We start from the raw sequence: 16,893 nt of genomic DNA, 5'->3' as shown, positions 1-16,893 counted from the left end.
GCAGATTTACTGCTTGTGACAAAAATCTTCATCTACAGTAGAGGAATGTTCTTTCAAGGATGCAAGTCTGATATACTAAAACCAGGCACGGTCTAGGGGGATCAGACGGGGTAATTCATTGCTGGTTAAATTGCTACTTAATTATCATGCCAAACAACTGACATGTTTGAGATAACCCAGACTCTAACCCTTGGCCTTAGCAAACTAAATGTTTATACTTCGGTTAGGTACACAGACACATTGCAGGATCTTAATGTGCATTTCGCATGGCAAGCAAACATACCTTCACAAAACCAAGGCTGCATAACTTGGCTTTTGCTCCAAATTGCCACTTGCACTGTGTGTCAGCATCATAAATCTGTCCTGGCAGTTTGTCCGGATATTTATACTGTCCTGTTTGCTTGGGCTCATCCACCAGACACCCAGCCTGTGGTGTACTGCAGTGACAACACATCCTTATTAATTATCTTGCTTATCTGCGATCTGCCACTTAAAATAATACACCTCTAAATGCATTCATGTAATGAAAAACATGACATGGCTAGAGAAATAGATATGTGCTTAAAATGAAAATGTATATTTATTCCAAATAGTGAGTTTCGTCCTGAGAAGGTGGAATTGATACATCCCTAAGGGGTTCCACGTGGTACTGAAGTTAGAGACCCCTAAGGGACCTGTGTGGCCGGCTAAGAGATGGGAAAGATCAACGCACTTGAAAACGTCCCCCAATCCTCTTGTTCAACAATACCCAACACGTTTCTGTTGAGTGCCTACTCTGTGGACAGCGTTATGCTAATCACTACAGGCATAGCGTGAACCAGGCAGGGAGAGAGTGTCTATTTTCATGGAGTTTAAAATCATGCCTTATATATTTTTTACAGATAATGGGGTAGTAGTCAAAGATACTTTACCCCAATTGACCTTTACAAGTAAAACAATGAATAAAGGTTTTGAAAAAAATCAGGAGAAAAAAACACATGGGAGCATAAGGCAAAACGATTTCTCTGAAGGATGTGCTAACAAAAAAAGAAAAAAGAAAAAAGAAAGCAGTCTTAAAAAAAAGCAGTCTTGATGGAAGCGGTATTCCCAGAAAGTCCTTATCTCCATCAGCTTAATTAGACCAGAATGTCTGTGAGGGTTTAAAAACAGCATGGTGGTTACGTGTGACTTTGGAGTCAGTGTATGGGGTCCAAGTCAACCACACGATTCTTAGACATCCCATTTCTGACAATGACTCCATGAAGGCCGTTGCAAAGATCAGTAAGAAAAAGGAAGGCGCATAACACAGCATAGTAAGCGTCCAGCTCACTGCAGTTATCATTGCCGTCCAAAAGCATTTAACTGTATCACAAAAATGACAGAATTCCATCCACAGGGTGGGTCAAAAGTAGCTTCACAAAGTAGTTGTGAGGATGTGAGACAGAATTTATTTTTGTATTATTAATGATTGCATTACTTGCCATATGAACAACTGTATACCCACTTCTGCCCCACTCTGCAAATTGAGTTGACCTGGATTTATGTATAATGTTTATTCCCACATGAGATAGAAAAGATCATTTCAGGCCCCAAATTGTAGATTTAAAACTAAAAAAAAATCTACGTGACAAAGCTTATTGTTAGCAAGTTTTGTCAAGTTTTCACTGTTTTGGGGAATGTCATGTGTTAGGCATCTCAACATTTAATCAGTTTTGCCTGTGCTGTGCATATTGCTAATTCTGTAAGCACTGGTAAATAATATGCAGTTGTATAGGTAAAAAAAAAAAAAGTACAGTAGTGTCCCTCTTATCTGTGGAGATATGTTCCAAGACCCCCAGTGGATGCCTGAACCCGCGGATAACACTGAACCTTACATATATACACACTGCTTTTTCCTACACATTCGTACCTATGACAAAGCTTATAAATTAGACACAGTAAGAGACTGACAACAATAACTAGTAATAATATAGAACAATTTATATCTAGCAATCTCTGGAGGTCATAGAGGAGAAAGAGGATAAGCACAAATCTTTGGGTCGTAACAGACCTAAGTGTGAGTCTTATGTCTGCAATTTACCAGCTGCAGGGCCTTAAGCAACACACTTATCCTCACAAGACTCCATCTCCTCAACTGTAGGATGAGGAGATAACAGGACTGCTGTGAGGGCTGAATGAGGCATCATGTGGTGAGTCTACAGCACAATATCAGGCTTTTCATCTGTCTTTCCAACAGTGACAATATCATCATCACCACCATCATCTGAGTTCTGTTCACTGGAAGGTGAAGAGCTATTCCCGCCGAGTATCTGTTTTTGCAGCTGTGGAACACTGCAGACTGGCCCACTCCAAACCCGGGAGCAACCTTGGCCTTGGCCTGTCCTACCTGAGGAATTTCTTGAGATACTGCCGGCTGCACGAAGACCATGAAAACACCCCGTTGTTTCCAGTCAGCGTGGGAGACATGATGTTGCCCTCGGCCTTCCTGCAGGGGTTGCCTTCTCCATCGTGAATCATGCCAAAGCTGAGGCACAGCAACAAACGTGACAACAAAGCCTCTGTGGACACCCCGTTTCCCCAATTATAACCAGAGGAGGAAAACGGTGTGCTGAGAGGCAGCGAGCCGTCAGGATTGAACGGACAGGGGAGGACAAAAATGAGCTGCCACACAAAGTGTTGTGAAATTCCTGGGGAAGATTTTAAAGATGCCGAGTCCTTTGTCAGAGTGTGTCTTGGCTAAATAAAAGAATGGTATACCTGCCATGTATTTTAAGAATGAGGAGATTTTGGTCATCCAGATTTTTCAGCTAAGTTGAGGTGGTGAGAGAGTCAAATTCTTTTATTTCAAATGGTGACACTTCTTCCCTGCCACCAACTGTGAACTGTGATGAGGAAGTTCAGAGTGAGGAGCGGGGAGGCAGAGAGAAGCTGACTGTGAGTCGCTGGTAGACTGTTTGCTCATAGAGCAAGTGCGACATAAACCTAATGATGACCTGTTCATTACCTAAAATCACAAACTCTGCCGTAACCAAACTCCCTTAAATCATAAACATCTTTAAAAATGAGTGGTTGGACTCATATAATGAAGACACACATAGGGCTTTTTTTTAATGCATTTTATGAGACAACTTTGATCAGTCCCATTTTACTGCAGAAGGTTCTAGTGATCACAGTGTAAAAATACCTTTAGGTGGTTTACTCCCTAGGAATTGTGTGCATTACACCTGCATTGTCCCCAAATCTCCTGACGGGTAGAATAAATATGACAGTAATGTATAGACCCATATGTGATACATGCATCATAAAGACAGCAAATTTCAGCCACATTAGAGTTGTAGAGGGTCAGAGAACAGCTGTCTTTTGCCATCTCCAAAAAATTCAGTGCACAAAAAAGCTTTTAGTGGTTCCAGGGAGGCAAAGGATAGACATGTAACAATTTTATCATTAATTTAGATGGTTCTCAACCTAATTATTTAAAGGAGCATAATTCGCCTCTGAAGAACACATCTTCATGAGGCAGGTATAACTCTTGTGGAAAGAAACATGTGATTCTGGTATACTTTTATTAATAGTTATTCTTTGAAGTTAGCCTATGCCAAATAATATAATATAATGTAAACTAGTAAGTATAAGCATAAATAGGATTCTGTTGTGACTTATGTCTGAAAATAGCCATTTTTCTAGCATTTCCTCTCTGTTTATCAGGCAGGCCACACCAGACAGCTGTGTGCCATGATTGTATCAGTGAATGCCCCAGCCAGTTACAGGTGACAAATTCATAACTAAGTATTTATTAAATTCAATGTGTACTCAGGGAAAGCATCTTCTCCGCCTCAGCTTTGCCCTATTCAATTCTTCGTTATGCTGAACCAGGAAACTAAGGGGGTTAGTCCGGAAGATGCCCCTCCTAAACATATAGGTGAAAGTCAAAAGCAGAGGGAAATTTCTATATGAAGTACCAAAGGAAAGAATCGAGGAAATGATCATTAAGTTTTCATTTCAGTGGAGTTTTATGGACATAAGAAAACCAAGTTTAAAGTGAATTTTGAATGTAAAAATGTTAAAAGTTCTAATTTACTTCGATTTAGCAGTATTTTACAAAATACACATTTTCTTTAGCTCATGTCAACAACCATATCAATATCTCGTGAAACGTCTGTTTTGAAATTTACCTCTGTAAGGTTATGTTACTTAGAACCTGAGTATGTATGCTTTATTTTTGTATCTGTTCTTTCTTTTAATTGTGACCATTCTCTGCTCACCCCATCTGGAGAATGTCTTTGTTTTTCCTTACTTAAAATGTTGGATTTTGATTTTGGTTAATTTTAACTCATAACCAAGGGTGATGAAATTTTTTAATGGCCAGTAATTTGAAAGGTGAGAGACCTGTTCATTTGGACCCATTCATTTGAAACAAATTGACACATATGTTTGACATCCAAAGATCATTTTATTTCCTGCTCTATACAAAGGGTCTTGTGCCTAATGGCTAGTTTTGAACCACCACTCACAGTAAAATTGGTTCATTCACATCTTTCTAAGAAAGCAGTTTGTATATACATAAAATTCTAGGAAACTGTTAGCTAATAGTAATGGTCAAGATTCAAATTTCCTAGAGATAATGCATTTAGCTCTTGAGACACTAACACCAAAATATCAATCACAAATTATAGTTGTGGCATAGATGGCATTTGCTTTTATTTTTAAGTCAGAAATTAATTGGATGCTCTGAAAATGAGCATTCAATATAAATGCTGAATACGAGGCACACAGAGAAACGATCCTGAACTCATACATGCAGAGAGTTTGCCCTTGAACTAGTCATTTTGTGAAGCAGTATGCGTATACCAATGTAGATGCTGTTGCTCAAATAGTGTTTGAAAATTCACCACAGAATAGTACCCACTCCAGAGGATATGCCTCATAAAATGAATTCGTTTCATTTCTCCTGGGTTTCTGATACCTCATTTCTGACTATATTCTCACAGAAGAAAGATTTACTGATAGCAGTTAAAAAATATTAAGTGCATGCAACGATGCCAACTAAAAGAATATTTAGAATATGCAATCAAAAGTTTTAAACCATCAGCCTGCCATTATATTCTGAGAATTGACACGTCCCCATGATCACTGCCTTTGTGTAATGAACCATAGATATTTCTGGCAGAACATGGAAGAAAATAAGCGAATGCCTAACTGACTAGTGGAGCCCTTAGACAACCCGCAGTCCATTTATGCAGAGTGCAATACTGTGGGGCCACTAAACGAATGCTGTTTAAAAAGAGCAATGTCAGTGATGGCCTTTATGGAGCCCTCCTTATCATCAGGCTTTCTTCTAAGATTTACATGAGATCTACCACTTAGATCAATGCCATTGCATCACCCAACCAGCTTTCATTTACGGTCACTTACTTGTGCCCTGACTCGTGAGCGATGGTGAAGGCCAGGCCAAGCCCCGTGTCTTCGTTGATGGTGCAGCTTCGGTACTTACTGCACATCCCGCTGATGGGGGCGAACCCTGTCAAAACACCAGTTTCAAATGTTGGTCCACAGGGAACACACACAGGTACCTCATCACTTCTTATGCCCTCAAAACGTTCTGTACAGTTTTAGTTTAATGCATTTATGGATTTATTTGGGGGGGGCAGGGCTGGAAACACTGGCCTGTCTAATTAGATAAATGCAGAATTTTGTATATTTTTTCTTAAGATATCATCAGCAATTGGTCCTCCTCACAACCCTGTTTAGTCAGTCTGAATATTGTAATTCTCATTTTATACATAGGATACTGCACCACTGAACATGTATTATCTAAATTTACTATTTGGGCCAGAGCAGCTGCTAAAATGATGGCTAAGCCACTGCAAAATGCCCATTTAACAGTAGGATTAGCATCAAGGCGCAAGGTTTATTTTCTAAGAAAACACACATTCTGATCCATTTCTAAAGTACATAACATGAAAATGCCTAAATAATGTGAATAGACCAAATTCATTTTTCTCCTGTTCACTATAATGTGATAAATATTCCTGTTTCCCAAAACTGCTTCCTCCAAAAAGCAGGTATAAAATCAATCCTGGATTGCATCTTGAATGACATGATAGTGGTAAACATCTGTCCTCCCATATTTGAGTCCTAATAACCAGTGAGTGTTAAACACACACTTGCGGATCGACTGCACCCACCTTGTGGTCAAGATGTGGGATCACCCGGGGAACCTAATGCAGTATCATGGGCGGCTCCATCACCACCTCCACTCCCACCATCAGCAATGATCTACCAACCATCTATTAAAATACCTGTTGAATTCCTACTGCATGCAGTGGAACACACGAGAAAATACACTACAGATGTAAAAGATTTGGTGTTTACTCAATGTCTTGTACAAGTATAGAAGATCTGAGTCCTTTGAAGGTCAAGTAACTTTCTAAAGGAGACATGGCTACCAAGGAACACAGTTAAATACCATGGAGACCAATCGAACTCTCTTCCGCTACCCAGCTCTGCAGTTGTGATGCTTATGAAATAAACCACAGTGCGTCCAGTTAAAGAACTCATGCCTCAACAAGCATCAACAGAGTTAATGAAAAAAATACAGAAACTACATGCTGAGTTTAGTTATACAGAACAACATCCACCAGAGGGTCCAGTAAAGATATCCCATGGTTTAAATATTAGGTCTCCTTATTAATGATCATAAGAGCCACCCACCCAATAAAAACATGCCCTGCTGTGTTTTCAGCTAAGAGGGTTTTCTGCTCATACCATACCTAAAGTGTCACATGGTTCATTCTTCCAGGAACAAATGTCAAATCCTGTGAGTAAGATGGCGTGGTCATGCCTCTTGCCATTCTTCCCAACGAGGGCCGACTGCCACTGACAAAAGCTATTCAGAGACTGGTCTGCGTGATGGTTGATCGATAACCCTCCCTGTGGGAAACCCACACAAAGCAGAGTGTGAATCTGTTACAGAGATGGGACCGTTGAGTCAGTCCATTTCCACAGGCAAACACAGAAATAGCTCGTTTGTAGGGAGAGGAAACAACTCGAGCTAAGGTTGATGACAATTGGTAAAAAAAAAAAAAGAAAAAAACCTAAAAATTATTTTGGATAAATTCTCACGATATTTTAAAGTAACTGCAGAGGTTAAGTAGTATAGCCGATGACCAGTGATACTTCTATAACCAATAACCTGACTGGCTAGGTTCATCTTTGTTCATGTCTTGCTAGTAACACAAAAGTATTATAACTTTTGGGACGTAATTATAAATGAATGGTGACAAAGTCCAAAGCCTCTTCAATAGAGCCTGAGAAGGTAATGAGTATAGCTTAGTTACTGCTCTCTCGAAATTTCCACTAAAGGGCTTGGTATATCACAGGTTATGATCAATCAACCAACCAATCAAATGAAAGCTCCCTGAATGGATGAAGAAAAAAAAAACAAACAGTTACAAGATTCTAAAGGAAGAGGTAGAACCTACCCTGGAAATAATTATGTCAAAACATTTGCTTAAAATTATCAACTAGGGTCAAGGTCAGGGTTTTTAGAGCGGCTCTCCAGTTAGAGTGGATTAGACTGCTGCTGGCTTCCGTGTCCTTGAGTGAAGTGTACGTCCAAGGTCAAAGACAAGGTGCCTTCCAAACAGCACACACCCCTTCTGCCTTTCGGAAATTCCAAGAACCATTTGGCAAACTGTGAACCTCGGCAGCTCTACACACCTGGGCAGGGAGGTGGATTCTGTCTGACCTCTGAGTCTCTGCTCTACTCATTCACGTTACTGGGGCTGTAGACGCAGATGAAAGGCTGCCGGGTACTCACGACAGTCTGCAAACTGGTCATCCCCACCTCAGAAAAACACAGATTTAACATCGAAACACTGCAAAGCAATGAGTGTCTGCCATTTAGCACTTTAATATATGTGCTGATTTTATAATTTACCCCCTGCCTTCGTCTTGCACCTCACTGTGATCAGTTCAGGGCAGTTCAACATTCCTCGTTTATCTCTGGAGTGCCCAATATGACGCTGGAGACAGTCCATTGACTACAGTCTGATGACTTTTCTTCAGTATATTTTTAAAATGTCCTTTTGCATATACCTGCTATTTCTCAGCATATACAACTTGTAAAATCCAACTAATCCTTACATTTATTATCAAATGCTCCTACCTTATGAGGTCTATTTATATTGTTATATATAAGATGTATATTTTACATTTGCATTTATAGTACACATGCATATTTAATCATAATTTATGTGTCACTGTATATGCATGAATACATTATACACATTTGTATATAAACAATTATTTGGGGATGTTTTAGTTATTTGAATACACAACCCTATTAGATTGTACTTTCCTGGAGGGTAAGGTCGGCATATTTTTGAGTTTGAATTTCTAGTGACCAGTAAGAACAGGCCTGGCACATGCTGGGTGTTTAACAGGTGTCTCCCGAATGGAGAAACAAATGATGTGTGCCACTCACAGGCTCTTGCTCCAGGAGAATGAGGCTCACCACCACGATGTTTATATCGCTTCCGATGGTCCCGTCTTTAAACAGGCTGGAGACCTGTTGCAACAATTGAAGCCAGAAATAAACAAATCTGAAAATTGCCAACACTGGGGAGGACAAAAACCAATAAAAAGTATTTATGTGTATAAAGGCTTTAATTTTACCAACTACATGTACAATGAAGCCAATTTCCTCAAAATCCAATTTTTTTTTCCAGTAAAATTGCATTGAGCTGCTATTGAGCCCATGCAAGGGAATCCTCTGCCATCTGGCGGTTCTGGGAGGGTGGCAGTCCCACCGCCTCCCTTACCATGTTCATGACTGTGAGGATGTACGTGGTGACGTTGGCCTTGCCGTGCTTGTCCACCATTTTCTTGTCTGCTACCACGAGGGTCTCCACGTTTAGGCCCTTTTGTGACTTTCCAGCTGACCTTCTGGGACGCCCTGTGCTCCCGTATTCATCGAACCTGAGATAGGTGTCCTCTGTGGGAGGCTTTGGGGCATCTGCAGTGAATGGAAGAGCATTTGAACGGGGTATCAGTCCAGAACACTTGGGTGAGGTAGACAGACATCTGAACGAGGGGAGGAGAAGGACTACAGAACCAATACTTCACTAGGCTACTGATAAGTGATGCCATCAGTGCCTGTCCTGGGGCTCCGCACTTAGTTTGTGGTCCAGCAAGATTCATTCAATAGAAGTTTGGATGGATGAATAGATGGGTGGATGGGTGGATGAGTGGGTGGATGGGCAGGTGGGTGAGTGGATGAGCAGGTGGATGAGTGGGCAGATGCATGGGGTAGGTGGGTGGATGAATGGATTCAGTAACTCAGAAATGCTCTAATGGGTAAATAAAACGCTACAATTCAAGTGGGTCAAGAAAAAAATCAATTTTGTGAGAATAGTTTTTTAAAATAAAAAATGCTCATTTTATTTTATGACTAAAACAACTGCAGAAATTGACCTCATTCTTTGCATCTGAGCTCATGATAACACTTTACATGTTACTTCCTAAATAAAACTTAGAAATATATACCCTGTAGAACACTGCCCATGTCTTATACTCTTGTTTCATCGACACAAACTTTAAAGTAGCACAAAAGTAGCCATAAATGGCTAATCAGATCTCTGCCCTGATAGTGACTTAGTGACAGGGGAAACAGCATAGTCTGATTGATATTTAAAAGTGTAAATACTTTGTAACAGGTAAGGTGCAGGCACCATCTTAACAGAATGGACAGTGGCCACAGCCTGTGGGCAGAGCCCTGGACGTGCCTATTGGAACAGACATGGTCTCTGTAGAGAATGGACAGTGACAAGTCCAAGGGCGGCTGGGAAGGAAAGGAGCATTTGCAAAGCCCAGGACAGTAACTACGTAAAGTAATACAGAATTATTCTGGTACAGTTATAATAGTGACGTCTACTCTCTACAGAGTGAAATCAAAAGAGCAGACCATTTAGAGGTAGGTTTAAAACCTCAGGTTGGCTACACCGATACGTGACCTTGAGGTTAGATTTCATATCTCATTGCCACGGTGAATATCATCACAATTATAGTAACACAACCACTACTATAGATGCATGCCAAATAGATGTCACTCAGAGAGGATATTTCAAGAACACCCCCAACACAGAAATGAACTGATGATGATAAAAACACTGTCATTATTGCTCCCAATTAACGTCTCAGTGACAGAAGCCCCCCCACCCCCCGGGGGGCAAGCATCCCTTGGTTGCCCGTTCAACTCACTTGCTGCTCATGGCTACTTAGCCTTTGGAATGAATGTGGTTGGTGACAATAGAGAGAGTTAATTTTAAATTTAATTTAATTTAAATTTAGAAAGCAATACTTGATTCAGTTATGAAAAAACGTAAGCATGCTTGGAACAACTTGAACATGGAAGTCTACTTTTTCAACCTTAAATTTTGTAAAATCTAAACACAGATTTTTTTTTCTGATGAGAGTTTATCATGTGAGTTGAAACTGTGCTGTAAGTGCAAAATAAATACTAGATTTCCAAAACTTAATATAAAAATAGTAATTTGTTCCACTGATGACATATTAACATAATACTTTGTATTTTATTGCTTTAATAAAATATATATTATGTATTAATAAAATTAACTATTTAAAATTGTTTAACTGTGGCTATTAGAACACTTAAAATTCCATTTGGGGTTGGCAGTATCTTGTATTTCTCCTGGACATGGCTGGTCTAGAGAATGCAGAAGGCTGTGCCCAGGTCAAAAGACCATGCCCAAGGGCCTAATTAATTCACTCAGGTGCCAACATTCTTGTCTGCTGGGAAGTTTCCCCTTCAAATTCTTAAAAGGAACGCCCAACCATGCCTGAGGATGCAACTCTGATTTCTTTCACTATTGGGAGACTAGGTACTTTTCTCCTGAGCACAGAGATAACATTGCAACCTGTGACTAAAATGTAGGAGGTGCTAAAAGATTAAGAACAAAAAAGCAGATAAAAATCTTTCCAGTTTATCCAAAAAAGCTGAGGATCAATCACGTAGTATCTGCCTGACAGGGATGATGTCTGGTCCATCTCCAGGACTAATTCCAATTTTAACATGCGAAGCCGGCACACCCAGTGGTGCTTGAGGAAACCTAACGAGGGCCCATATACGAACAGAACAAGAGAAAGTTTCCTTACATACATTTCTTGCGTCGTCCACAAAAATGCTGCTTTTGCAACCTTCGATGGTGATGCTCTCTTTCTTGACTCAGATACGTGTGGGGAGTGTGTCTTGGGGAGTGACCCGGATAATTCTGGCTGGAGCCCGGGTAGCCATGGTAACGCTGGACCGTCTCCTCAGCGGTCCGTTTGTACAGTACGTGAGGGTGGTGGCCGGCAGGTGAGCTGTAGTTGTGTTCCTGGGCCAGCAGCTGAGGTAATGGCGAGATGAGGAATTCATTCCTTCGTGTCCTTATCAGACCTGACTAAGAAGCCAAACACAAAGGAAACGTGAACGATTCCAGGCATGCCTTTTGTGTGTGTTGATTTTCAGGAACTGTCTATCGGCTACTTCCTGTGTGCAGGCACCGTGTTAAATGCTTGACTCGTATCATCTCGTTTTATCTGTACCGTTAGCAGTTGCAACTCTTATCCCCCCATTTTACTGGGGAGGAAACCGAGGCCAAGATAGTGAGTGGGAAAGCCGATACTGGCACTTTGGGGAAGGAAAAATAGTTTTCCCTCTACCTTTCTAGACTCTTGGCTGAAATTGCCCCTGTAATGGAAAAAACAAATTAACAGGAGAAAAACAAACAGATGTTTAATAACATGTATACCTCCCTTTATACATGGGCGATACCCAGGAACCCAGAAATGCCTGGAGATGGGCCAAGCCACCACCTTGAACCTGTCTGATTGCAGGGGTGCCTCAGCCAGGAACCTAGAAGGTGTCAGAAGGTGGCAAAATAGAGCCAGAGAGGTCATTCCAGGGGAGCCACCTGCACGTCTCACTCCTTGAACCTTTGGAAAGTCTGAACTGGACAACATGACCTTGGGGCTGAGCCAAAGCAACACTGCCTTGTAAATAACTGTTTGTGAAACTAGCAGGAAAGCAGACACCCTGACCACGAGGACTGTCGATGGTGGACTCTTCTTCTGCAGATAGAATCAGTCATCAGCCACGGGCAGCTAAAGAAGAACTCCACCTGCTAGCACCAACAGAAATGTCTCTCCTTCCGTCTTGCAACCATTTCCCTCTCATGCCTCACAAATACCCCCTTGCGTCCCCCTGGAATCAACACCCGGCCTGGGTTCCTGCCCTCGTCTGTGCCCGGGGCTGCAATTCTGTAATCTTACGCAAATGCTTGTGGCCTCTCACTTTGGCTTTTTACTTCTAGGTTAATCCAGGACAAAGAGAAAATTGACTTTTCCTCCCCTACACACGCGTAAGGGAGTCTGCACACACGTCTTTCACTGTGTCTCCCACACACTGGTGTGGCTCTCTGGTGCCCACTGCCTGTCTCAGCGTGACCACCACCTCCTCAGACCCCGTCTGAAGTGGGCCTCTCCCCACTTCTGCGTCACCTCAGGCCACAGACGTTTGCTTCCGTCTATCTTCAGTGAAGGAAACGAAGGGCACCCTGTCCCCGCCACCTCTGAGGCACACTCTCCATGTACTCCACGGTGGCATCCCAAGTGTCTGCCACACATCAGCAGCCAATCGATATTTATGAGTCTGTGAACATTTGTGGGATGAGTTATTGAAAGAAACTCAGTGTGGAGGGGCACTGGGGGCATGCCTCCCCCCCTTCACAGATGGGGAAACCAGAGTTGGGAAGTGACAGGTTCGGATCCACTCGGGACTAAACAGAGAGGGGTGTGGCCTGGTGTGTTTGTCCCATTACAGGAATGACAACTTTCTCCAAACAGAACTTTTCACTCTGCTTTGGAGTTGCCTACAATTCTCCTGCAACAGGGAGGAAAAAGAGAGCCCCCAAACTGGTTAGTCCAGTTAAGGCACTTAGGTGGTTTGAGCCTTTGATATGACTTTGACTAGTTAGGAAGTTACTCAGGCTGGAGGGCTTTCGAGGATAATGCATTTTTTTTTTTTTTTCCAGAAACATTTAAATCTTTTCACTGTGTTGGGGACTGTAGCCGGTGTCCCTTGTCTACATGCAGCTTAGAAGTGAGGGGGGGTTCCTCCTGCGCTGCCAGCTGAGACCAGCTCACGGTGGCTGTGAGGGTTAGACCAGGTCCCAGGGGAGAGCAAGAAGGACCGTCTGGAGGGGACAAACTCCAATGTCATTACGCGAGACCAACACTGCTAACGTCCTCAGGTCTCCCTGAAGCACACCATTCTAAGAAACTGAAATACAACTTTTTGCCGTCTGCACCTACAGCTAAGGAAGTAGTTTAACTGATAACTCGGACAGGCCTCACGTGTGGACACAGACTGAAAAAAGAATGCGTGTTCAGGATCCCCTACTGTTGAAGGGGGGAAATCTCATGCTTTGGGAGAAAAAAACAAAAGTACATACATCAACAACAAACTGTCATCAACAAAAAACTGTCATTTCCCATGCATTCACTGCTACCATTATTACCACCAATGGGACTCACAACAGAAATACGATTTAGAAGATTTATGTTTTCCAGATCCGTATACCCAATAATCTTCCTTCAAAAGCCTGAAAAGCTCAGTTAAACTGAGTGTAATCAGACACCATCAATAACCTCAAAGTTTTCACAGCCTGGTGAGAGTGGGGGTCGAAGCTGGCAAGAGCCACCAAGTATTTTGAATTTTGTAACCGTGAAGTGCCCCTTTCATCCTTTCCCTTATCTCTTGGGGAAGTTTATAAACCTCTCAGGTACTCAAGTCCCTGATTTGTAAAATAGGAATAATAATAGCACTTTCCTCAGAGGATTTTTAAGGTTAAATAATATTAGCACTTAAAAAGTGCTAAGAACAATACTTGGCACAGAGAAAATACTCAGTACATGTTTATTATCGTGATTATTCTACTTGATTATTTGAGGGAACAAAGCAGAAAAGCCACGCCATTTTCTAACAGTGTGTTTGTATTGCAATTTCCCCCTTTGGCTGGACGTGAAATTCTGGGAAGCAGCATAAATGTTCTTTCTGTTCATTGAGAAAAACAATGAAAAACTCAACAGGTTTTAAGATCTGAAAAGAGATGAATGAAATTCTTGCAAATGTAACTGGAGATAGAGACAGAGGAGAAATCATAATTCCTCTTTGTTTTTTAACCTTGGATTGTTGCTGAACCCAAAGATTCTAGGTTTCAGGTTTGACTTGTTTGTTGGGTTGGTCTGATGGGTTGAGGAGGACAGAAGGCAGGCACACAGGAAGTCTAGTGACTCTCCTCTTCCATGACCCTACTTGGATCCATAATGTTCACAGGTCAAAACATTTAAATCCAGCTTTCGTCCATTCCGAAGACCCGATATCTAATCTACTGGCTGTTTCCTGAGTACAGGCAGCTCCCTGGGGAATACAATACCTTTGACTGGCTTTAAGGAAATAAATGGATGGTTACTGCTGAGAGAATAAGAAACGCAAAGTCAACTTTCTGGAAAATATGGCAGAATGCACCATGAGTGTGGACTAGAGCTCTCAAACTCCATACCGGCCAACAGTTAAGACAGATGGGTAACAGCCCAACTCCTCCCAGTGGATACCTGGGCGGACACCTCCAAGGCTGTTCGACAGCTGCTCACTGAGCACCGTGTCCGGGGTTCATGCAGCTGTGCTCCCGGCAAAGATGTTTATCCGGGTGACCCCTGACCTCAGTCAGGCAGGTAGGGTCTCCATGTACTCTCAGTGGCTTTGGCTTTCTGAGTCACGCTGAGAGTGATGGATTAAGCAGGGGAAAGGTCCAAAATACTTGCTTCAGCAGTTCTTAGAAATGCTGGTGTTTTTTCTTTCCGAGCTTGGGAAGTTCAGCTCCTCCCAATACTCTGGTAGACACAAAACAAATTATCCTTTTCTTGCACTTACTAACCAATTTTGGCTCCAAAACGGTATCAACCAACAGGCTTTGACCACATGCGATGTTTTGTGCTATTGACACAGACAAATCATCTCAGGTCCTTCTTCAATTAACTGTCTCTACTGGTCTAGATCATGCCATTCTAGTGTCTCTTAAGGAATATTAATAATGTGCTGATGTAACTCACTTATTTGGCTAATTAATAATATTTCTGTTGAAATAAATTCTTAATTACTTCAACAACCCAAGTCTCATGAGACCAGGATACAGTGGCTTACAACTCAACATTGGGTTGAGAGGTGTGAGCCGATTATGTCCAATAGACGTCTGTGGCCATTCTCGGAAGGGCATTTACTCCCAAAAAGCTCTATTATTTTTTAAAACAATGTATAAATATAAAAATGGTTGGCATGTTTACCATAGCTATTATATAAATTTCAGTATTAATTTCAAAAAATAAATCCACAAATGCTCATATAGTTTTTTAAGAAGCCAAAAATCTATGACTTAACACTGATAAACTAGTCCAAATAGTTTAGTCATGACCAATAGATGGCTCTCTCTTTCTCCCCACCCCCTTTACTGTCTCCACCAATCAGAAGAGTTGTTCACAGTTTCCTATGCAACAGTGTGCAAAACATTCTCTCTGTGAAATCTCATCTGACTCTCACAACAGTCCCATTGGATAGGCACCCTCATTAAACCTTCTTCGTGACACAGCCTTCCCTCACCCTTAAATACACATCCTATCAGGATTCAAGAAAAGTTCAAGAAACACTGTATTGTGTAACTAAAACTTACTAAGAAAGAACCTGAATGTATATGTAAAAAAATTTTTTTTACAGGTAAATATATGAGGTGAAGAATGTGTTCATTAACTCAATGGGGAAAATCTTTTTGTAATGTAGGTAAATTCAAACCATCACATTACATACTTTAAATATCTTACAGTTTTGTCAATTATATCTCAATAAAACTGAAAAAAAAAAGAGAAAGATTCTAGAGAGGATGTGACCTTTTTTGGCAAAGTAGGTTAGCAGCCCAAATAACTGACTCTTAAGGTCAAAACACTTGTGGGCTGGCTTAACGTGAGTGCTAAGCTGCCAACTCCCTTTTCCCGCCATTTTGTACGGAAAAGAAGAACACCGAGAGGCACCCACAAACTCGGACCTTCCAGAAATGAAGGCTGGGGTCAAGTGATGTTAAAATAAGAGTCATCCTTTTGGCTTTCCCTCTCGATTTTCACACCAAAGTGTGGTGTTCAAAGGCATCAGTCACGGAGAAAGCTTCTCTGTGGATCTGGAGATCCTGGCTCAGCTGCTGTCTGGAATGTGTCTTCACTGGACAATACTAAGCTAGTTCAGACTCACCCCGCCAATGCTCTGGTTTCACGCTTCTATTGCATTGCAAGTACTTGCAGGGCATGGCGGGGCTACTCTGCTTTGCAACAGCCAAGGCCTGTCCTGTATGTCAGAGGCACTCAGCACATCTTTGGCAGAGGAGTAAGTGAAACCCCCTCTTCTCTGCCCCTCCATAGCTAAACATGCCCTGACAATCTAGGAGGACAGATGTCAAAGCTGCGTGACCCTTCCCAGCAGTTTGGCCATGCAGACTTTCTGTTCTAGGGAAGACGGAGGAAGGAGCTCCTTGACAGTCTGCTGCCACACGGTCCTCTCTGGTCCAGGCTTTCCTTGGGAATCAGATCATTTCAAAGGAAGCTTAAGAAAGGACTCCATTTGGAAAACACATGACTGCCATAAAGGCTGTTGGTTAATTGTGAGGGACCAAGTCAAGATAGCTAGCGTGTCTGGATTTAATAGAAACCAGACTTTCCATGAACTTCACATGAGACCATGCAGCCAGCCTCTCTCCCTAGATCATTCCAGGCTTTGGTGCTGTGTCTGCTAATAACAGTCCTCCTTTGTCT

General features: G+C 41.8%; 1 protein-coding gene across 1 annotated transcript in view; it reads right to left on the bottom strand.

Annotated features, from left to right (window-relative positions):
• Positions 1 to 16,893, bottom strand: part of ADAMTS18 (ADAM metallopeptidase with thrombospondin type 1 motif 18) — a 128,152-nt gene that overhangs the window by 56,030 nt on the left and 55,229 nt on the right. The window contains exons 4-10 of the mRNA XM_037144730.2: positions 11,159 to 11,441; positions 8,802 to 8,995; positions 8,465 to 8,548; positions 6,750 to 6,909; positions 5,392 to 5,497; positions 2,366 to 2,503; positions 284 to 437 (exon numbers count right to left, since the gene is read on the bottom strand). Coding sequence (XP_037000625.2) covers positions 284 to 437; positions 2,366 to 2,503; positions 5,392 to 5,497; positions 6,750 to 6,909; positions 8,465 to 8,548; positions 8,802 to 8,995; positions 11,159 to 11,441 — 1,119 coding nt within the window. The remainder of the gene's footprint in view (positions 1 to 283; positions 438 to 2,365; positions 2,504 to 5,391; positions 5,498 to 6,749; positions 6,910 to 8,464; positions 8,549 to 8,801; positions 8,996 to 11,158; positions 11,442 to 16,893) is intronic.

Source organism: Artibeus jamaicensis, unplaced genomic scaffold (genome assembly GCF_021234435.1).
Source record: "Artibeus jamaicensis isolate MK-2021 breed Jamaican fruit bat unplaced genomic scaffold, CSHL_Jam_final contig_464, whole genome shotgun sequence".
Lineage (NCBI taxonomy): Eukaryota > Metazoa > Chordata > Mammalia > Chiroptera > Phyllostomidae > Artibeus > Artibeus jamaicensis.
The sequence above is the reverse complement of the archived record's forward strand: the minus strand, read 5'-3'. Positions and strand labels throughout refer to the sequence as shown.